The 23,675-nt window shown below is 44.5% G+C and overlaps 1 protein-coding gene across 1 annotated transcript in view; it reads right to left on the bottom strand.

The window, feature by feature from the left end:
- Positions 1-23,362, bottom strand: part of LOC311121877 (neuronal acetylcholine receptor subunit alpha-2-like) — a gene marked incomplete at its 5' end in the record, with an annotated part of 32,297 nt that extends 8,935 nt beyond the window's left edge. Inside the window, 4 exons of the mRNA XM_084196317.1 lie at positions 7,080-7,189; positions 7,300-7,344; positions 10,759-10,910; positions 23,287-23,362. Of these exons, the coding sequence (XP_084052443.1) occupies positions 7,080-7,189; positions 7,300-7,344; positions 10,759-10,910; positions 23,287-23,362 (383 nt within the window). The remainder of the gene's footprint in view (positions 1-7,079; positions 7,190-7,299; positions 7,345-10,758; positions 10,911-23,286) is intronic.
- Between the last annotated feature and the right edge of the window lie 313 nt (positions 23,363-23,675).

The following is a 23,675-nucleotide window of genomic DNA, read 5'->3' as shown; positions in this document are numbered from 1 at the left end:
GGGAGGGCTCGGATCAGGATAACATGGCAGTATATTACTGGGGAGGGCTAGGATAACATGGCAGTATATTACTGGGGAGGACTAGGATAACATGGCAGTATATTACTGGGGAGGGCTCGGATCAGGATAACATGGCAGTATATTACTGGGGAGGGCTAGGATCAGGATAACATGGCAGTATATTACTGGGGAGTATCAGGGTAACATGGCAGTATATTACTGGGGAGGGCTCGGATCAGGATAACATGGCAGTATATTACTGGGGAGGGCTAGGATCAGGATAACATGGCAGCATATTACTGGGGAGGGCTAGGATCAGGATAACATGGCAGTATATTACTGGGGGTGGCTAGGATCAGGATAACATGGTAGTATATTACTGGGGAGGGCTCGGATCAGGATAACATGGCAGTATATTACTGGGGAGGGCTAGGATCAGGATAACATGGCAGTATATTACTGGGGAGGGCTAGGATCAGGATAACATGGCAGTATATTACTGGGGAGGATCAGGATAGCATGGCAGTATATTACTGGGGAGGATCAGGATAGCATGGCAGTATATTACTGGGGAGGATCAGGATAACATGGCAGTATATTACTGGGGAGGATCAGGATAACATGGCAGTATGTTACTGGGGAGGGCTAGGATCAGGATAACATGGCAGTATATTACTGGGGAGGATCAGGATAACATGGCAGTATATTTCTGGGGAGGATCAGGATAACATGGCAGTATATTACTGGGGAGGATCAGGATAACATGGCAGTATATTACTGGGGAGGATCAGGATAACATGGCAGTATATTACTGGGGAGGATCAGGATAACATGGCAGTATATTACTGGGGAGGATCAGGATAACATGGCAGTATATTACTGGGGAGGATCAGGATAACATGGCAGTATATTACTGGAGAGGGCTAGGATCAGGATAACATGGCAGTATATTACTGGGGAGGACTAGGATCAGGATAACATGGCAGTATATTACTGGGGAGGGCTCGGATCAGGATAACATGGCAGTATATTACTGGGGAGGACTAGGATCAGGATAACATGGCAGTATATTACTGGGGAGGATCAGGATAACATGGCAGTATATTACTGGGGAGGGCTCGGATCAGGATAACATGGCAGTATATTACTGGGGAGGGCTAGGATCAGGATAACATGGCAGTATATTACTGGGGAGGGCTAGTATAACATGGCAGTATATTACTGGGGAGGGCTAGGATCAGGATAACATGGCAGTATATTACTGGGGAGGGCTAGGATCAGGATAACATGGCAGTATATTACTGGGGAGGACTAGGATCAGGATAACATGGCAGTATATTACTGGGGAGGATCAGGATAACATGGCAGTATATTACTGGGGAGGGCTCGGATCAGGATAACATGGCAGTATATTACTGGGGAGGGCTAGGATCAGGATAACATGGCAGTATATTACAGGGGAGGGCTAGTATAACATGGCAGTATATTACTGGGGAGGGCTAGGATCAGGATAACATGGCAGTATATTACTGGGGAGGGCTAGGATCAGGATAACATGGCAGTATATTACTGGGGGTGGCTAGGATCAGGATAACATGGTAGTATATTACTGGGGAGGGCTCGGATCAGGATAACATGGCAGTATATTACTGGGGAGGAGTAGTATCAGGATAACATGGCAGTATATTACTGGGGAGGGCTAGGATAACATGGCAGTATATTACTGGGGAGGGCTCGGATCAGGATAACATGGCAGTATATTACTGGGGAGGGCTAGGATCAGGATAACATGGCAGTATATTACTGGGGAGGACTAGGATCAGGATAACATGGCAGTATATTACTGGGGAGGATCAGGATAACATGGCAGTATATTACTGGGGAGGGCTAGGATCAGGATAACATGGCAGTATATTACTGGGGAGGATCAGGATAACATGGCAGTATATTACTGGGGAGGGCTAGGATCAGGATAACATGGCAGTATATTACTGGGCAGGATCAGGATAACATGGCAGTATATTACTGGGGAGGGCTAGGATCAGGATAACATGGCAGTATATTACTGGGGAGGGCTAGGATCAGGATAACATGGCAGTATATTACTGGGGAGGGCTAGGATCAGGATAACATGGCAGTATATTACTGGGGAGGACTAGGATTAGGATAACATGGCAGTATATTACTGGGGGAGGGCTAGGATAACATGGCAGTATATTACTGGGGAGGGCTCGGATCAGGATAACATGGCAGTATATTACTGGGGAGGGCTAGGATCAGGATAACATGGCAGTATATTACTGGGGAGGGCTAGGATCAGGATAACATGGCAGTATATTACTGGGGAGGGCTAGGATCAGGATAACATGGCAGTATATTACTGGGGGTGGCTAGGATCAGGATAACATGGTAGTATATTACTGGGGAGGGCTCGGATCAGGATAACATGGCAGTATATTACTGGGGAGGATCAGGATAACATGGCAGTATATTACTGGGGAGGGCTCGGATCAGGATAGCATGGCAGTATATTACTGGGGGTGGATAGGATCAGGATAACATGGCAGTATATTACTGGGGAGGGCTAGGATCAGGATAACATAGCAGTATATTACTGGGGAGGGCTAGGATCAGCATAACATGGCAGTATATTACTGGGGAGGGCTAGGATCAGGATAACATGGCAGTATATTACTGGGGAGGGCTAGGATCAGGATAACATGGCAGTATATTACTGGGGAGGGCTAAGATCAGGATAACATGGCAGTATATTACTGGGGAGGGCTAGGATCAGGATAACATGGCAGTATATTACTGGGGAGGATCAGGATAATATGGAAGTATATTACTGGGGAGGGCTAGGATCAGGATAACATGGCAGTATATTACTGGGGAGGGCTAGGATCAGGATAACATGGCAGTATATTACTGGGGAGGGCTAGGATCAGGATTACATGGCAGTATATTACTGGGGAGGGCTCGGATCAGGATAGCATGGCAGTATATTACTGGGGGGTGCTAGGATCAGGATAACATGGCAGTATATTACTGGGGAGGGCTACAATCAGGATAACATGGCAGTATATTACTGGGGAGGGCTAGGATCAGGATAACATGGCAGTATATTACTGGGGGTGGCTAGGATCAGGATAACATGGTAGTATATTACTGGGGAGGGCTCGGATCAGGATAACATGGCAGTATATTACTGGGGAGGATCAGGATAACATGGCAGTATATTACTGGGGAGGATCAGGATAACATGGCAGTATATTACTGGGGAGGGCTCGGATCAGGATAACATGGCAGTATATTACTGGGGAGGGCTAGGATCAGGATAACATGGCAGTATATAACTGGGGAGGGCTAGGATCAGGATAACATGGCAGTATATTACTGGGGAGGGCTAGGATCAGGATAACATGGCAGTATATTACTGGGGAGGATCAGGATAACATGGCAGTATATTACTGGGGAGGGCTAGGATCAGGATAACATGGCAGCATATTACTGGGGAGGGCAAGGATCAGGATAACATGTCAGTATATAACTGGGGAGGGCTAGGATCAGGATAACATGGCAGTATATTACTGGGGAGGGCTAGGATCAGGATAACATGGCAGTATATTACTGGGGAGGGCTACAATCAGGATAACATGGCAGTATATTACTGGGGAGGGCTAGGATCAGGATAACATGGCAGTATATTACTGGGGGTGGCTAGGATCAGGATAACATGGTAGTATATTACTGGGGAGGGCTCGGATCAGGATAACATGGCAGTATATTACTGGGGAGGATCAGGATAACATGGCAGTATATTACTGGGGAGGATCAGGATAACATGGCAGTATATTACTGGGGAGGGCTCGGATCAGGATAACATGGCAGTATATTACTGGGGAGGGCTAGGATCAGGATTACATGGCAGTATATAACTGGGGAGGGCTAGGATCAGGATAACATGGCAGTATATTACTGGGGAGGGCTAGGATCAGGATAACATGGCAGTATATTACTGGGGAGGATCAGGATAACATGGCAGTATATTACTGGGGAGGGCTAGGATCAGGATAACATGGCAGCATATTACTGGGGAGGGCAAGGATCAGGATAACATGTCAGTATATAACTGGGGAGGGCTAGGATCAGGATAACATGGCAGTATATTACTGGGGAGGGCTAGGATCAGGATAGCATGGCAGTATATTACTGGGGAGGATCAGGATAACATGGCAGTATATTACTGGGGAGGATCAGGATAACATTGCAGTATATTACTGGGGAGGGCTAGGATAACATGGCAGTATATTACTGGGGAGGGCTAGGATCAGGATAACATGGCAGTATATTACTGGGGAGGGCTAGGATCAGGATTACATGGCAGTATATAACTGGGGAGGGCTAGGATCAGGATAACATGGCAGTATATTACTGGGGAGGGCTAGGATCAGGATAGCATGGCAGTATATTACTGGGGAGGATCAGGATAACATGGCAGTATATTACTGGGGAGGATCAGGATAACATGGCAGTATATTACTGGGGATGGCTAGGATAACATGGCAGTATATTACTGGGGAGGGCTAGGATCAGGATAACATGGCAGTATATTACTGGGGAGGATCAGGATAACATGGCAGTATATTACTGGGGAGGATCAGGATAACATGGCAGTATATTACTGGGGAGGGCTAGGATCAGGATAACATGGCAGTATATTACTGTGGATGGCTAGGATCAGGATAACATGGCAGTATATTACTGGGGAGGGCTAGGATAACATGGCAGTATATTACTGGGGAGGGCTAGGATCAGGATAACATGGCAGTATATTACTGGGGGTGGCTAGGATCAGGATAGCATGGCAGTATATTACTGGGGAGGGCTAGGATCAGGATAACATGGCAGTATATTACTGGGGAGGGCTAGGATCAGGATAACATGGCAGTATATTACTGGGGGTGGCTAGGATCAGGATAGCATGGCAGTATATTACTGGGGAGGATCAGGATAACATGGCAGTATATTACTGGGGAGGATCAGGATAACATGGCAGTATATTACTGGGGAGGATCAGGATAACATGGCAGTATATTACTGGGGAGGATCAGGATAACATGGCAGTAGATTACTGGGGAGGATCAGGATAACATGGCAGTATATTACTGGGGAGGGCTAGGATCAGGATAACATGGCAGTATATTACTGGGGAGGATCAGGATAACATGGCAGTATATTACTGGGGAGGGCTCGGATCAGGATAACATGGCAGTATATTACTGGGGAGGGCTAGGATCAGGATTACATGGCAGTATATAACTGGGGAGGGCTAGGATCAGGATAACATGGCAGTATATTACTGGGGAGGGCTAGGATCAGGATTACATGGCAGTATATTACTGGGGAGGGCTAGGATCAGGATAACATGGCAGTATATTACTGGGGAGGATCAGGATAACATGGCAGTATATTACTGGGGAGGGCTAGGATAACATGGCAGTATATTACTGGGGAGGGCTAGGATCAGGATAACATGGCAGTATATTACTGGGGGTGGCTAGGATCAGGATAGCATGGCAGTATATTACTGGGGAGGATCAGGATAACATGGCAGTATATTACTGGGGAGGATCAGGATAACATGGCAGTATATTACTGGGGAGGATCAGGATAACATGGCAGTAGATTACTGGGGAGGATCAGGATAACATGGCAGTATATTACTGGGGAGGGCTAGGATCAGGATAACATGGCAGTATATTACTGGGGAGGATCAGGATAACATGGCAGTATATTACTGGGGAGGGCTCGGATCAGGATAACATGGCAGTATATTACTGGGGAGGGCTAGGATCAGGATTACATGGCAGTATATAACTGGGGAGGGCTAGGATCAGGATAACATGGCAGTATATTACTGGGGAGGGCTAGGATCAGGATTACATGGCAGTTTATTACTGGGGAGGGCTAGGATCAGGATAACATGGCAGTATATTACTGGGGAGGATCAGGATAGCATGGCAGTATATTTCTGGGGAGGATCAGGATAACATGGCAGTATATTACTGGGGAGGATCAGGATAACATGGCAGTATATTACTGGGGAGGATCAGGATAACATGGCAGTATATTACTGGGGAGGTTCAGGATAACATGGCAGTATATTACTGGGGAGGATCAGGATAACATGGCAGTATATTACTGGGGAGGGCTAGGATAACATGGCAGTATATTACTGGGGAGGGCTAGGATCAGGATAACATGGCAGTATATTACTGGGGAGGATCAGGATAACATGCCAGTATATTACTGGGGAGGGCTAGGATCAGGATTACATGGCAGTATATTACTGGGGAGGGCTAGGATCAGGATAACATGGCAGTATATTACGGTGGCGGGGGGGCTAGGATCAGGATAACATGGTCCTCTGTAGCTCAATGTGGTTCTCTGTAGCTCAATTGGTAGATGGCATGGCGCTTGTAACGCCAGGGTAGTGGGTTCGATCCCCGGGACCACCCATACGTAAAAATGTATGCGCACATGACTGTAAGTTGCTATATTATAATATATATTATAATATAGTTATTACATGGCAGTATATTACGGGGGGGGGGGGGGAGGAGGCTAGGATCAGGATAACATGGCGGTACATTACTGTTTAAGATCAGATCTTTATCAAGAGTAGGCCTACAGCTGCGCTTCAATCATTAACACTAACAACAACAGGTATATTGACTCATATCATCTAGGTAATCGTCAGTGGTGTCATGCTCCAGAATACGTAGAAGGGATCACAGTCGTCATCTCATTGTTGCGGGAAATGACTTCTGAGAAACGGTAGCCTAGCGGTTTAGAGCATTGGGCCAGTAACTGAAAGGTTGCTGGATTGAATCCCTGAGCCGACTAGTTGAAGAATCTGTTGATGTGCCCTTGAGCAAGGCACTTAACCCTAATTGTGCCTGTAACTCACCCTGGATAAGAGCGTCTGCTAAATGACTAAAATGTCAACCATTCCTGATGTTAAGCTTATGATTCAGGAACCCAGTAGATGACAAACAAAGTCTGCTGTCACTCACTTGTTGTAGAGGACGATGTCTGGGACCCAGATTAGTTCTGACGGGACTCTGATGGAGGTGACGTTGTCATAGTCAGAAGGCCTCCAGCGTAGTTTGTAGTCATTCCACTCCTAAGAGGAGAACACACACACACGACGAGAAGTTGTTCAGTGCCCTGATCAGAAAGAGCCTATTCATCCTTAACAAATTCATTATCGTAATTCATACTGAAACACCTCACCTGCTTCAGCCAGACGTTGGTCGTCATCATCTGATTCTTCTCGTCCTAGAGAGAGAGAGAGAGAGAGAGAGAGATCAGTCATGTGGTAGCTGGGTATAGTCCAGCATAATACAGTATGCAGTAGAGCCGGCTCTCCAACCCTGTTCCTGGAGAGCTACCATCCTCTAGGTTTACACCAGGACTCTCCAACCCTGTTCCTGGAGAGCTACCACCCTGTAGGTTTACATCAGGGCTCTCCAACCCTGTTCCTGGAGAGCTACCACCCTGTAGGTTTACATCAGGGCTCTCCAACCCTGTTCCTGGAGAGCTACCCTCCTGTAGGTTTACATCAGGGCTCTCCAACCCTGTTCCTGGAGAGCTACTCTCCTGTAGGTTTACATCAGGGCTCTCCAACCCTGTTCCTGGAGAGCTACCGTCATGTAGGTTTACACTCCAACCCCAGATTCAGCTTATCAATCAGCTAATTATTAGAATCAGGTGCGCTAGATTGGGGTTGGACTGAAAACCTACAGGACAGTAGCTCTCCAGGAACAGGGTTGGAGAGTCCTGGTGTAAACCTACAGGAGGGTAGCTCTCCAGGAACAGGGTTGGAGAGTCCTGGTGTAAACCTACAGGAGGGTAGCTCTCCAGGAACAGGGTTGGAGAGTCCTGGTGTAAACCTACAGGAGGGTAGCTCTCCAGGAACAGGGTTGGAGAGCCCTGGTGTAAACCTACAGGAGGGTAGCTCTCCAGGAACAGGGTTGGAGAGCCCTGGTGTAAACCTACAGGATGGTAGCTCTCCAGGAACAGGGTTGGAGAGCCCTGGTGTAAACCTACAGGACAGTAGCTGTAGAGGTTCTTATGACGGTCAAGGAAGGACCATAACATAGCCAGCAGCATTTCACTTTAATCTCCTGATGGATGGGAAGTCGCGCTCTCGCTCTCTCCCTCTGTCTCAGGGGCTGCAGTGTTCACGCAGGAATCGTGATGCAATAAGAACGTTTGTTAAAAGTTGCTTCAAGGGCAGCAGTGTTCACAGAGAAATTGTGATGCGATAGGAAAGGTTGTTAAAGTGATTTGAGGTGCACAAGGTTGTCAAACATTAAAGTGTACACTGAGTGGACAAGACATTAGGAACACCATCCTAATATTGAGTTGCACCCTCTTTTGTCCTCAGAAAAGCCTCAATTCATAGGAGGCATGGCCTACAAGGCGTCAAAAAAGTTCCACAGGGATGCTGGCCCATGTTGACTCCAATGCCTCCCACAGTCAAGTTGGCTAGATGTCCTTTGGGTGGTCTACCATTCTTGAAACACACGGGAAATTGTTGAGCGTGAAAAACCCAGCAGCGTTGCACTTCTTGACACACTCAAACCGGTGCGCCTGACACCTACTACCATACCCCCGTTCAAACGCACTTAAATATTTTTGTCTTGCCCATTCACCCTCTGAATGGCACACCCCCTCCTGTACTCCCTGTTCACCCATGACTGCGTGGCCAAGCACGCCTCCAACTCAATCATCAAGTTTGCAGACGACACAACAGTAGTAGGCTTGATTACCAACAATGACGAGACCGCCTACAAGGAGGAGGTGAGGGCTCTGGGAGTGTGGTGCCAGGAAAATAACCTCTCACTCAACGTCAACAAAACAAAAAGGAGATGATCATAGACTTCAGGAAAAAGCAGAGGATACACAATCCATGTCAATTGTCTCAAGGCTTAAAAATCCTTGTTTAATCTGTCTACTCCCCTTCATCTACACTGATTGAAATGGATTTAGCAAGTGACATCAAAGAAGGGATCATAGCTTTCACCTCGATTTACCTGGTCAGTCTGTCATGGAAAGAGCAGGTGTTTCTAATGTTTTGTACACTCAGTGTGTACCTTTATAAATATACACTGAGAGAGAAGCACAAGGACACGAACTAGAGAGAGGAAGAGAGAGGAAGAGAGACGGAGAGACGGAGAGATTGAGAGATTGAGAGAAAGTAAAGTCAAACACCCGCCACTCTTAAACTGTGGCCATGCTTCTATGAAAGACTTGTCTGTAGTTACTGACTGAAGGATCGTGTGATTGGTTGAAGTCTGTAGTTACTGACTGAAGGATCGTGTGATTGGTTGAAGGCTGTAGTTACTGACTGAAGGATCGTGTGATTGGTTGAAGGCTGTAGTCATTGACTGAAGGATCGTGTGATTGGTTGTTTTTCACGCCTTTACTCTGCTCCTGACTGATGGAGATTTGTTTCAGTTCGCTGAAAGAGTTAATTTAGCAAAGTCTGTTTAGCAAGTTCAGAAAAACTTGCCAATTGAAGTAACTTTACCTGTGTAAATGGCCAAATGGTCAGAAGTAATACTAGGGTGTGATTTAGGACTCATTGGGTAACATTGTGAGATTTTTCAATGAATATACAGTGGCTTGCGAAAGTATTTACCCCCCTTGGCATTTTTCCTATTTTTGTTGCCTTACAACCTGGAATTAAAATGCATTATTTTTTTTTGGGGGGGGGGGGCTCTGAAGTTTGCCAATGACCATCTGGATGATCCAGAGGAGGAATGGGAGAAGGTCATGTGGTCTGATGAGACAAAAATATAGCTTTTTGGTCTAAACTCCACTCTCTGTGTTTGGAGGAAGAAGAAGGATGAGTACAACCTCAAGAACACCATCCCAACCGTGAAGCATGGAGGTGGAAACATCATTCTTTGGGGATGCTTTTCTGCAAAGGGGACAGGACGACTGCACCGTATTGAGGGGAGGATGGATGGGGCCATGTATCGCGAGATGTTGGCCAACAAACTCCTTCCCTCAGTAAGAGCATTGAAGATGGGTCGTGGCTGGGTCTTCCAGCATGACAACGACCCGAAACACACAGCCAGGGCAACTAAGGAGTGGCTCCGTAAGAAACATCTCAAGGTCCTGGAGTGGCCTAGCCAGTCCCCAGACCTGAACCCAATAGAAAATCTTTGGAGGGAGTTGAAAGTCTGTATTGCCCAGCGACAACCCCGAAACCTGAAGGATCTGGAGAAGGTCTGTATGGAGGAGTGGGCCAAAATCCCTGCTGCAGTGTGTGCAAACCTGGACAAGACCTACAGGAAACGTATGATCTCTGTAATTGAAAACAAAGGTTTCTGTACCAAATATTAAGTTCTGCTTTTCTGATGTATCAAATACTTATGTCATGCAATAAAATGCAAATTAATTACTTAAAAATCATACAATGTGATTTTCTGGATTTTTGTTTTAGATTCTGTCTCTCACAGTTGAAGTGTACCTATGATAAAAATTACAGACCTCTACATGATTTGTAAGTAGGAAAACCTGCAAAATCAGCAGCAAATACTTGTTCTCCCCACTGTATATATATATATATATATATATATATATAAAAATAAAAGCCCCTTCTCCTCTCCATTCAATTGGTCTTTTTCTGTTTGTTACTGTTTTCCCTGTTTCTTCCTGGTCCTGTCAGTCACTACTCACCACATCGATGAGCTGTGCTATGGAGAGGCCGAACTTGACGATGACCACGTCTGAGATGTTGGGTACGGGTCTGGACCACTTGTTGTACCCGATGAAGAGCTTCTTGAAGAGCTCGTCCTCCGCATGCGAGTGTGTCTTCTCATGACAGCAAACTACAGAGGGGTCAGAGAGCAAAACCATTTTCTCAGACATAGGTAGAATTAAATCATAGATGTAGAATCTCTGAGTTTTATGCTTTAAGGAGCTTTGTCCCATTGTAATCTTTCTATTTCTAAGCTATAATATCTCTTTCATATTGCCAGATTTATAAAATGGTTATTATATTATATCTTATTTCAGATCCTACAAGTTGAAGGACAATTACCGTTTATCAAATAGAGCAAATATATAACAGGTATGGGATCATCAAATTAGTGATATGAGATAAAAATCAGTGTCTGTAAAATGAGAGTGAGAGAGAGAAATCCCCCCCCCACTTGTAGGCCTTCCTCATTTATGAATCAAACTGACTGTAGTTGTTAGTAGAGATGATTTACTGTAGGAGGCTTTAATCAAATTAACTCTGAGACAGTGTAGACAGATTTGAGAACGAGCTGACTGACTGACTTTTAAAACAAACTTAATTAAGAGCTGTCATTTTATTGTGAGGAACTGCAGTTTTATCCCCCCAAAAAATGCAGTTTTGTCCTCTGCTGTGTGAGTGACGCAATACACACACACACACACATAATAATAATAATAAGCCATTTAGCAGACGCTTTTATCCAAAGCGACTTACAGTCATGTGTGCATACATTTTTGAGCTATGAGCTAATCCATCCGTCTCAGTCAGACAAACAACCTATTGTTGAGCTGCCAGCAACCTGTCATTCAGGATGACACTGACTCCAAAACATAAACCATTTCTGTTCTCTTTTCAATTCAATGTGAATTCAATGAATATGAATGAATATCCTCATGACCTGACATGGCTTATTGCATAACACCTGACTGACCATTAAAGAACACCTGCTCGTTCCATGACATAGACTGACCAGGTGAATCCAGGTGAAAGCTATGATCCCTTCAAATCAAATTTTATTGGTCACATACAGATATTTAGCAGATGTTATTGTGAGTGTAGCGAAATGCTTGTGTTCCTAGCTCCAACAGTGCAGTAGTATATAAGAATTAAAAACAATACACAAATCTAAAAGCAAAAGAATGGAATTAAGAAATATATAAATATTAGGACGAAAGCTGTGTTCCCTTATTGATGTCAAGGCAGCAGCTATTCTTCCTGGGGTCCAAACATATTAAAACACTTACATATAAAACAAAATATAAAACAGTACATAATTTAACATTATTACACCACTACCTATCTACAATACAAAATGTTTAATACCACCATACAACAATATCACAATGTGTGCATATGCATGTGTCTGTACCTTTGTGTGTGTCTCTTCACAGTCCCCATTGTTCCATAAGGTGTATTTTTACCAGTTTTTTTAAATCTGATTCTACTGCTTGCATCAGTTACCTGACGTGGAATAGAGTTCCATGTAGTCATGGCTCTATGTAGTACTGTGCGCCTCCCATAGTCTGTTATGGACTTGGGGACTGTGAAGAGACCTCTGGTGGCATGTCTTGTGGGGTATGCATGGGTGTCCGAGCTGTATGCCAGTATTCCAAACACACAGCTCGGTGCATTCAGCTTGTCAACACCTCTTACAAAAACAAGCAGTGATGAAGTCAATCTCTCTTCCACTCTAAGCCAGGAGAGACTGACATGCATGTCATTAATGTTAGCTCTCTGTGTACTTTTAAGGGCCAGCCGTGCTGCCCTGTTCTGAGCCAACTGCAATTTTCCCAAGTCCCTCTTTGTGGCACCTGACCACACGACTGAACAGTAGTCCAGGTGCGACAAAACTAGGGCCTGTAGGACCTGCCTTGTTGATAGTGTTGTTAAGAAGGCAGAGCAGCGCTTAATTATGGACATACTTCTCCCCATCTTAGCTACTGTTGTATCAATATGCTTTGACCATGACAGTTTCCAATCCAGGGTTACTCCAAGCAGTTTAGTCACCTCAACTTGCTCAATTTCCACAATATTCATTACGAGATATAGTTGAGGTTTAGGGTTCAGTGAACGATTTGAACCAAATACAATGCTTTTAGTTTTGGAAATATTTAGGACTAACTTATTCGTTGCCACCCATTCCGAAACTAACTGCAACTCTTTGTTAAGTGTTGCAGTTATTTCAGTCGCTGTAGTAGCTGACGTGTATAGTGTTGAGTCATCCGCATACATAGACACACTGGCTATACTCAAAGCCAGTGGCATGTCGTTAGTAAATGATGGAAAAAAGTAAGGGGCCTAAACAGCTGCCCTGGGGAATTCCTGATTCTACCTGGATTAAGTTTGAGAGGCTTCCATTCTGTTAGAGAAGTAACTCTTTATCCACATTATAGCAGGGGGTGTAAAGCCATAACACATACGTTTTTCCAGCAGCAGACTATGATCGATAATGTCAAAAGCCGCACTGAAGTCTAACAAAACAGCCCCCACAATCTTTTTATCATCAATTTCTCTCAGCCAATCATCAGTCATTTGTGTACAGTGAGGGAAAAAAGTATTTGATCCCCTGCTGAATTTGTATGTTTGCCCACTGACAAAGAAATGATCAGTCTATAATTTTAATGGTAGGTTTATTTGAAAAGTGAGAGACAGAATAACAACAACAAAAATCCAGAAAAACATATGTCAAAAATGTTATAAATTGATTTGCATTTTAAATGAGGGAAATAAGTATTTGACCCCTCTGCAAAACATGACTTAGTATTTGGTGGCAAAACCCTTGTTGGCAATTACAGATGTCAGACGTTTCTTGTAGTTGGCCACCAGGTTTGCACACATTTCAGGAGGGATTTTGTTCCACTCCTCTTTGCAGATCTTCTCCAAGTCATTAAGGTTTCGAGGCTGACGTTTGGCAACTCGAAGCACCTTAATGTGCTTCTTCTTGAGCCACTCCTTTGTTGCCTTGGCTGTGTGTTTTGGGTCATTGTCATGCTGGAATACCCATCCACGACCCATTTTCAATGCCCTGGCTGAGGGAAGGAGGTTCTCACCCAAGATTTGACGGTACATGGCCCCGTCCATCGTCCCTTTGATGTGGTGAAGTTGTCCTGTCCCCTTAGCAGAAAAACCCCCCCAAAGCATAATGTTTCCACCTCCATGTTTGACGGTGGGGATGGTGTTCTTGGGGTCATAGGCAGCATTCCTCCTCCTCCAAAAACGGCGAGTTGAGTTGATGCCAAAGAGCTCGATTTTGGTCTCATCTGACCACAACACTTTCACCCAGTTCTCCTCTGAATCATTGGCAAACTTCAGACGGGCCTGTATATGTGCTTTCTTGAGCAGGGGGACCTTGCGGGCGCTGCAGGATTTCAGTCCTTCACGGCGTAGTGTGTTACCAATTGTTTTCTTGGTGACTATGGTCCCAGCTGTCTTGAGATCATTGACAAGATCCTCCCGTGTAGTTCTGGGCTGATTCCTCACCGTTCTCATGATCATTGCAACTCCACGAGGTGAGATCTTGCATGGAGCCCCAGGCCGAGGGAGATTGATAGTTATTTTGTGTTTCTTCCATTTGCGAATAATCGCACCAACTGTTGTCACCTTCTCACCAAGCTGCTTGGCGATGGTCTTGTAGCCCTTTCCAGCCTTGTGTAGGTCTACAATCTTGTCCCTGACATCCTTGGAGAGCTCTTTGGTCTTGGCCATAGTGGAGAGTTTGGAATCTGATTGATTGATTGCTTCTGTGGACAGGTGTCTTTTATACAGGTAACAAACTGAGATTAGGAGCACTCCCTTTAAGAGTGTGCTCCTAATCTCAGCTCGTTACCTGTATAAAAGACACCTGGGAGCCAGAAATCTTTCTGATTGAGAGGGGGTCAAATACTTATTTCCCTCATTAAAATGCAAATCAATTTACAACATTTTTGACATGCGTTTTTCTGGATGTTTTTGTTGTTATTCTGTCTCTCACTGTTCAATAAACCTACCATTAAAATTATAGACTGATCATTTCTTTGTCAGTGGACAAACGTACAAAATCAGCAGGGGATCAAATACTTTTTTCCCTCACTGTATACCATCAATACTGGTGCAGGGTTACAGGGTATCCTATACCATCAATACTGGTGCAGGGTTACAGGGTATTCTATAGCATGAATACTGGTGCAGGGTTACAGGGTAGCCTATAGCATCAATACTGGTGCAGTTTAACCTTAACAGTTGATCAATCATTATCTGGGGTTTTTGGAGTGCATTCTTTGGAAGAAAACACATGAAGGGATTGGAGATAAGGTGAAGCAATAAAGAACCACTGTGTAACAGATGTCTTTGTAACTATTACACAAAAGGGTGTGTCTATGACAGAACAGCCGGAGGGAGAGCGGTACATTGCGTCTTTCAGTGTGTGATCGCTGACTTCCTATCACTGACCCGCCCTCCTCTCGTTCACTAGAGCACGCACAAAGCATTTCCTGAGCACAAAGTCATTGAGCAAATTATAATATATGCCATTTAGCTTTTATCCAAAGTGAGCTACGGTCAAGTATGCATACATTTTAAGTGGTACCAGGGGTACTAAGCTAACATATGGAATTGTTTTAAGATGGTCATATCATGGATCATTTAGCTATTTGATTTTGAATTTTAGGACCCCTTTAGGTATAACAATTGTTTTAATTGTATTATTTGATAAAATATTGAATTTGCCCTTTACTATTATAGCCAATATAAAGGCATTGAATAACAAATTCATAATTCAAATCAAATTCAAAATATTTGTTGCCACAAAACTACCTCAATACTTCCATTTGTTTGTATGGGTTACCGTCAGACGAGTCCTGTGACACTTGTGGGGGTCGTAGAGCAAACCGGAGAGCACCATCATGTTCGTGGGAGTCTCCCCTTTCCATAGTGGGTCATATCAGTTTGTAGCTCAAATGGTTCTTACGTTTTCGTGAGAAGACCAATTTTCGGTCTGACAAACACCACTGTAGATATCTCTAGCTTAAAGATGACCTATGCAGAAATCACTATTTCCTAGTTGCTAAAATTCTAAAAGTTTGCGACAAAACAAGCAACTATAGTGTAGAGAATCATTGTACCATCTAAACCGCTGTGAAATATATTTTCCATAACCAAAAATATTGTATTTTCAGCTATTGTACAAAACTGAAAGTAAAAGATGCAAAAATTACACTTAAAAACATAGAAATAGCACACATAAAACAGATCTACTGTTTCTTAGACTTGCTTTCAGATGACATACTGTATCTATAACTCACATTTCTACGTGAATTATGTTGGGTCGCCAAAATAATTACATATTGCAGCTTTAAATTGACCGATTTCGATGGGGATTTTTACAATTATGTTACTTAGATTGACGTACAGATGCGTCAATAGAATCTTAATTAAACACAGGGCCAAAGATATCGAAGAGGCCCGTCCAGGTGCCATCAGAACTGGATATCGAAGAGGCCCGTCCAGGTGCCATCAGAACTGGATATCGAAGAGGCCCGTCCAGGTGCCATTGGAACTGGATATCGAAGAGGCCCATCCAGGTGCCATTAGGAGGCCCGTCCAGGTGCCATTAGAACTGGATATCGAAGAGGCCCATCCAGGTGCCATTAGGAGGCCCGTCCAGGTGCCATTAGAACTGGATATCGAAGAGGCCCATCCAGGTGCCATTAGAACTGGATATCGAAGAGGCCCGTCCAGGTGCCATTAGAACTGGATATCGAAGAGGCCCATCCAGGTGCCATTAGAACTGGATATAGAAGAGGCCCGTCCAGGTGCCATTAGAACTGGATATAGAAGAGGCCCGTCCAGGTGCCATTAGAACTGGATATAGAAGAGGCCCATCCAGGTGCCATTAGGAGGCCCGTCCAGGTGCCATTAGAACTGCAGCGCCGTTAACACAAGATCCTTGGGCCAGTATTACATAGTTATAGATCCTTGGGCCAGTATTACATAGTTATAGATCCTTGGGCCAGTATTACATAGTTATAGATCCTTGGGCCAGTATTACATAGTTATAGATCCTTGGGCCAGTATTACATAGTTATAGATCCTTGGGCCAGTATTACATAGTTATAGGTTGTCGTGCTACCAAATGGGATGTGGTGCAGTTAAGGGTCCTGCTGAAATGAGCCTTCTGATTTGCTGCATCTGGCGCGGTGGTGTCCAGCCAACCAGCCAAACAGTCAGCCAGTGAGCCAGTGAGCCAGTGAGCCAGCCAGTAACGCCTCAGCCTGCAGCCAGCCATCCAGCCAGCCTGCAGCCATCCAGCCAGCCAGTCATCCAGCCAGGCCAGTGGAGGATGGCCAGGGCAGAACCAGGAGAGTTTAGATGGGAAGCTACTGTGTCATTTCAAAGCTCTTAGTGACCTGTGGGCTGAATGTCCTCCACTAGGGTCTATTAAAGTCCTTATGAACAAATAACCTGGCTGAGGATCAGGAATGTGTTCAAACTGCTCGGACACTATTTCTGTACCCTGTGGATGGGATAGGGTGCAGAAGATGTTGCAAAAATAGATTTAGTCTACTACAGGGTTCACCAACTGGTGGCCCGCGGCATCATTTTGCCCACGGGTGGTTTTATTTGGCACCCCAAGTTATCTGTTGGACACAAAAGACTGTAAAAACACCAGGAAAATGAGCTCCAAGTGATTTTTAAATTAAGAAATCTGTTCCCAAGTATTCCCACGCATAATAGAGAGATGTGCTCTTATACAAATGTAAGAAAGGTTTAAAATGATTCTGTTTTAATCAAACATTATATCTGTTTGGGCTTCTTGCAGTCAATTTGCAGTCTACTCATTATTTGTAATTATAAACTGGGTGGTTCGAGCCCTGAATGCTGATTGGCTGACAGCCGTGGTATGTCAATAGTTGATGATCCCTGGTCTACTATAATGTACACACCTTGAACTGTCCGGGCCCTGGTGCTAACCTGGGGCGGCAGGTAGCTAAGTGGTTAAGAGCATTGTGCCAGTAACCGAAAGGTCGCTGGTTCTAATCCCCGAGCCGACTAGGTGAAATAATCTGTCGATATGCCCTTGAGCAAGGCACTTAACCCTAATTGCTCCTGTAAGTCGCTCTGGATAAGAGCGTCTGCTAAAATGACTAAAATGTTTTAAAAAAATTTAAAATAACCTTGAACTGTCCAGGCCCTGGTGCTAATTACCTTGAACTGTCTGGGCCCTGGTGCTAATTACCTTGAACTGTCCGGGCCCTGGTGCTAATTACCTTGAACTGTCCGGGCCCTGGTGCTAATTCCCTTGAACTGTCCGGGCCCTGATGCTAATTCCCTTGAACTGTCCGGGCCCTGGTGCTAATTACCTTGAACTGTCCGGGCCCTGGTGCTAGTAATAGTTGATGATCGCTGGTCTACCATAATGAAGGTGTTGTAACAATAGTAATGATCTAATTCTGGTGAAGCACCTTGCATCACATCACACTTCAATTACGTGCACACTTGAAGCTCCGCTGTGATTGCGCATCTGTCTGTCCGTCTGGAGTAGGACCGGCACGAGGCAGAGACTAGCGGAGACCAGATGCACCGGGTTGACAAAAAGCCCTCGAGCACCGGAGATCAAAGCGCCGTCTGTCAATGGAGACAAGAGAGGAGAAGAGATGACACCTCCGTTCCGCCTCAGGCTTGGATCTTTTGGGATCTTGGACACTGCCCAAATTGTTTGGCAAGGTAATTAGCACCAGGGCCCGGACAGTTCAAGGTAATTAGCACCAGGGCCCGGACAGTTCAAGGTGTTTAGCACCAGGGCCCGGACAGTTCAAGGTAATTAGCACCAGGGCCCGGACAGTTCAACGTAATTAGCACCAGGGCCCGGACAGTTCAAGGTAATTAGCACCAGGGCCCGGTCAGTTCAAGGTAATTAGCACCAGGGCCCGGTCAGTTCAAGGTAATTAGCACCAGGGCCCGGACAGTTCAAGGTAATTAGCACCAGGGCCCGGTCAGTTCAAGGTAATTAGCACCAGGGCCCGGTCAGTTCAAGGTAATTAGCACCAGGGCCCGGACAGTTCAACGTAATTAGCACCAGGGCCCGGACAGTTCAAGGTAATTAGCACCAGGGCCCGGACAGTTCAAGGTAATTAGCACCAGGGCCCGGACAGTTCAAGGTAATTAGCCCCAGGGCCCGGACAGTTCAAGGTAATTAGCCCCAGGGCCCGGACAGTTCAAGGTAATTAGCCCCAGGGCCCGGACAGTTCAAGGTGTTTAGACGCAAGGGCCGGACAGTTCATGTGTGATGTTTCAGAGAGTACCCCAGAGAGGCACCCTACCTGAACGAGTCAGCAACTTCTCGGGCCAAATGTGCTCTTCAAATAAAATCAAATTGTATTTATCACATGCTTGGTAAACAACAGGTGTAGACTAACAGTGAAATGCTTTCTTACGGCCCTGCCCTAGAATGCAAGGAGAGAAACAAAGAGAAATAATAGGAAAATAATGACACAATGAGTAACGATAACTTGGCTATATACAGGAAGTACCAGTACTGAGTCTATGATAACTTGGCTATATACAGGAAGTACCAGTACTGAGTCTATGATAACTTGGTTATATACAGGAAGTACCAGTACCAAGTCTATGATAACTTGGCTATATACAGGAAGTACCAGTGCCGAGTCTATGTGCAAGGGTATGAGGTAATTGAGGTAGATACAGTGCCTTCAGATTGTATTCACACCCCTTGACTTCTTCCACATTTTGTTGTGTTACAGCCTGAATTTAAAATGGATTAAATTGAGATTTTGTATCACTGGCCTACACACAATACCCCATAATGTCAAAGTGGAATTATGTTTTTAGATTATTTTTTTAACAAATTAATAAAAAATGAAAAGCTGAAATGTCTTGACTCAATAAGTATTCAACCCCTTTGTTATGGCAAGCTTAAATAAGTTCAGGACTAACAATTTCACATAATAAATTACATGGACTCACTATGTGTGCAATAAGTGTTTAACATGATTTTTGAATGACTACCTTATCTCTGTACCCCACACATTCAATTATCTGTAAGGTCCCTCAGTCGAGCAGTGAATTTCAAACACAGATTCAACAACAAAGATCAGGGAGGTTTTCCAATGCCTCGCAAAGGCCGCCACCTATTGGTAGATGGGTTTAAAAAAAAAGCAGACACTGAATATCCCTTTGAGCATGGTGAAGTTATTAATTACACTTTGGATGGTGTATCAATACACCCAGTCACTACAAAGACACAGGCGTCCTTTCTAACTCCGTTGCTGGAGAGGAACGAAACAGCTCAGGGATTTCACCATGAGGCCAATGGTTACTTTAAAACAGTTACAGAGTTGAAGGGCTGTGATAGGAGCAAACTGAGGATGGATCAACAACATTGTAGTTACTCCACAATACTAACCTAAATGACAGAGTGAAAAGAAGGAAGCCTGTACAGAATAAAAATATTCCAAAACATGCATCCTTTTTGCAATAAGGCATTTAAGTAAAACTTAAAGAAATGTGACAAAGAAATGAACTTCATGTTTGGGGCAAATCCAACACGACACGTCACTGAGTACCACTCTTCATATTTTCAAGTATGGTGGTGGCTGCATCATGTTATGGGTATGCTTGTCATTGGCAAGGGAGTTTTTTAGGATAAAAAGAAACATTATAGCGCTAAGCACAGGCCAAATCCTAGAGGAAAACCTGGTTCAGTCTGCTTTCCAACAGACACTGGGAGACCTATTCACCTTTCAGCAGGACAATAACCTAAAACACAAGACCAAATATACACTGGAGTTGCTTACTAAGACGACATTGAATGTTCCTGAGTGGCCTAGTTACAGTTTTGACTTACAGCGGCATGAAAATCTATGGCAAGACTTGAAAATGGCTGTTTAGCAATGATCAAGAACCAACTTGACAGAGCTTGAAGACTTTATAAAATAATAATGGCCAAATGTTGCACAATCCAGGTGTGCAAAGCGCTTAGAGACTTAACCAGAAATACTCACAGCTGTCATCGCTGCCAAAGGTGATTCTAACATGTATTGACTAAGGGGTGTGAATACCTTTGTAAATGAGATATCTGTATTTCATTTTAAATAAATTTGCAAACATTTAAAAAAACATGTTTTCACTTTTCCATTCTGGGGTATTGTGTGTAAGGAAACATATTTAATCAATTTTGAATTCAGGCTGTAACACAACAAAATGTGGAATAGGTCAAGGGGTATTAATACTTTCTGATGGCACTGTATGTACATATACAGTGGGGAGAACAAGTATTTGATACACTGCTGATTTTGCAGGTTTTCCTACTTACAAAGCATGTAGAGGTCTGTAATTTTTATCATAGGTACACTTCAACTGTAAGAGACGGTATCTAAAACAAAAATCCAGAAAATCACAATGTATGATTTTTAAGTAATTAATTTGCATTTTATTGCATGACATAAGTATTTGATACATCAGAAAAGCAGAACTTAATATTTGGTACAGAAACCTTTGTTTGCAATTACAGAGATCATACGTTTCCTGTAGGTCTTGACCAGGTTTGCACACACTGCAGCAGGGATTTTGGCCCACTCCTCCATACAGACCTTCTCCAGATCCTTCAGGTTTCGGGGCTGTCGCTGGGCAATACGGACTTTCAGCTCCCTCCAAAGATTTTCTATTGGGTTCAGGTCTGGAGACTGGCTAGGCCACTCCAGGACCTTGAGATGCTTCTTACGGAGCCACTCCTTAGTTGCCCTGGCTGTGTGTTTCGGGTCGTTGTCATGCTGGAAGACCCAGCCACGACCCATCTTCAATGCTCTTACTGAGGGAAGGAGGTTGTTGGCCAAGATCTCGTGATACATGGCCCCATCCATCCTCCCCTCAATACGGTGCAGTCGTCCTGTCCCCTTTGCAGAAAAGCATCCCCAAAGAATGATGTTTCCACCTCCATGCTTCACGGTTAGGATGGTGTTCTTGGGGTTGTACTCATCCTTCTTCTTCCTCCAAACACGGCGAGTGGAGTTTAGATTCCATCTCTCACAGTTGAAGTGTACCTATGATAAAAATTACAGACCTCTACATGCTTTGTAAGTAGGAAAACCTGCAAAATCGGCAGTGTATCAAATACTTGTTCTCCCCACTGTAGGTAGGGTAAAGTGACTAGGCAACAGGGTAGATAATAGACAGTAGTGTATGTGGTGAGTCAAAAAGAGTCAATGCAGATAGTCCTGGTAGCTATTTGGCTAACTATTTAACTTACTATTTAGCAGTCTTATGGTTTGGGGGTATTAACTGTTTCAGGGTCCTGTTGGTTCCAGACTTGGTGCATTGGTACCGCTTGCCGTGCGGTAGCAGAGAGAACAGTCTATGACTTGGTTGGCTGAAGTCTTTGACCATTTTTAGAGCCTTCCTCTGACACCGCCTGCTATAGAAGTCCTGGATGGCAGGGAGCTCGGCCCCAGTGATGTACTGCGCCATACGCACTACCCTCTGTAGCGCCTTGCGGTCAGCTGTAGAATGTTTGAGGCTCTGAGGGTGTGACAAATATTTTCAGCCTCCTGAAGGGGAAGAGACGTTGTCGTACCTTCTTCACAACTTTGTTGGTGTGTGTGGACCATGATAATTCCTAAGTGATGTGGACACCGAGGAACTTGAAGCTCTCGACGCGCTCCACTACAGCCCTGTCGATGTGGATGGGGGCGTGCTCGGCCCTCCGTTTCCAGTCGTCCACAATCAGCTCCATTTTCTTGCTGACGTTGAGGGAGAGGCTGTTTGCCTGGCACCATACTGCCAGGTCACTGACCTCCTCCGTATAGGCTGTCTCATCGTTGTCGGTGATCAGGCCACTATGGTGTTGAATGCTGAGCTGTAATCAATGAAGAGCATTCTCACCTTGGTGTTCCTCTTGGAAGAATTCAGCTGACAGCTCTTCTACTCCTCCACTTTGAAGGTCACAAGACACAGCAGCCTGTCTGCCACATTTAGAGTAATGTGGCGGTATTAAACTGTAGCCCAAAGCTTTAACGATATAAATATGCAATTTAATGAATGAGAAAACAGTGTGGAGTGTAGTGCTAATGGCATTTAAAAGAGGCTACTGGATGGGCAAACACCTGCATGAGGAGGAAGTTATGGAGAAGGTGGGAAAATCCCAATTAGTTCGAGTGGTTTTGGAATAAAGCAACTGCACTGAGAGAGCACCGATTGTGGTAGGTAGGTAATTTGGTAAAATCAACAAACGGTCACGGTCATATTGGCAATGAATTGATTGATGAATAAACTGATATAAAGTTACAGAAGATTTTGTTAGTGGTATGCCTTTAAAAATAGGCTATAGGCTAGGCTACAAGCAATTTCACACCTTGGTTCAAGAAAACAGCAACAACAACATGAATTCCCCGTTTCTCTTATATTGTGTCCAGACGTACCTTATCATACTGTCAGAAGGTAAGTCTTAGCCAAAAATAATAAAACGAACTTACTTGACTTACATAAGAAGAAACAACAGAGCATAGTGGTCCTCGCTGAGAACAGGTGGTTGAATAATTCAAGTTCCATATTTCACCCTGGTGAGTTATATGTTCTACTTCTTGCCAAAGCTTCTATCTACTTTGCTCTTCTCGAAAAAAAAGCATTGCTGTTGTTATATGATTATATCCTCTCCACAAAAGGTTATCTTGAATCTATGGCGACGTGGGGAGAACTCGGCTTCCGTGTCAGTTGTTGAGATGCCCTCTCCTCCTGTGTCATCTTCAAGTGGAAGCTCTGCCTCCCTTCAGATACCTCACCTCATACTGGCGCTACATGGGCGGGGAGAGAGTGACGTTTACATCATGTGCTGTGCTCTTTAGAGATTAACATTAATTGAACT

This window comes from Coregonus lavaretus, assembly GCF_964263955.1.
Source record: "Coregonus lavaretus genome assembly, contig: HAP1_SCAFFOLD_4528, whole genome shotgun sequence".
In the NCBI taxonomy this organism is placed as follows: domain Eukaryota; kingdom Metazoa; phylum Chordata; class Actinopteri; order Salmoniformes; family Salmonidae; genus Coregonus; species Coregonus lavaretus.
Note: the sequence above shows the minus strand (reverse complement) of the source record. Positions and strands in the feature narration are given on the sequence as shown.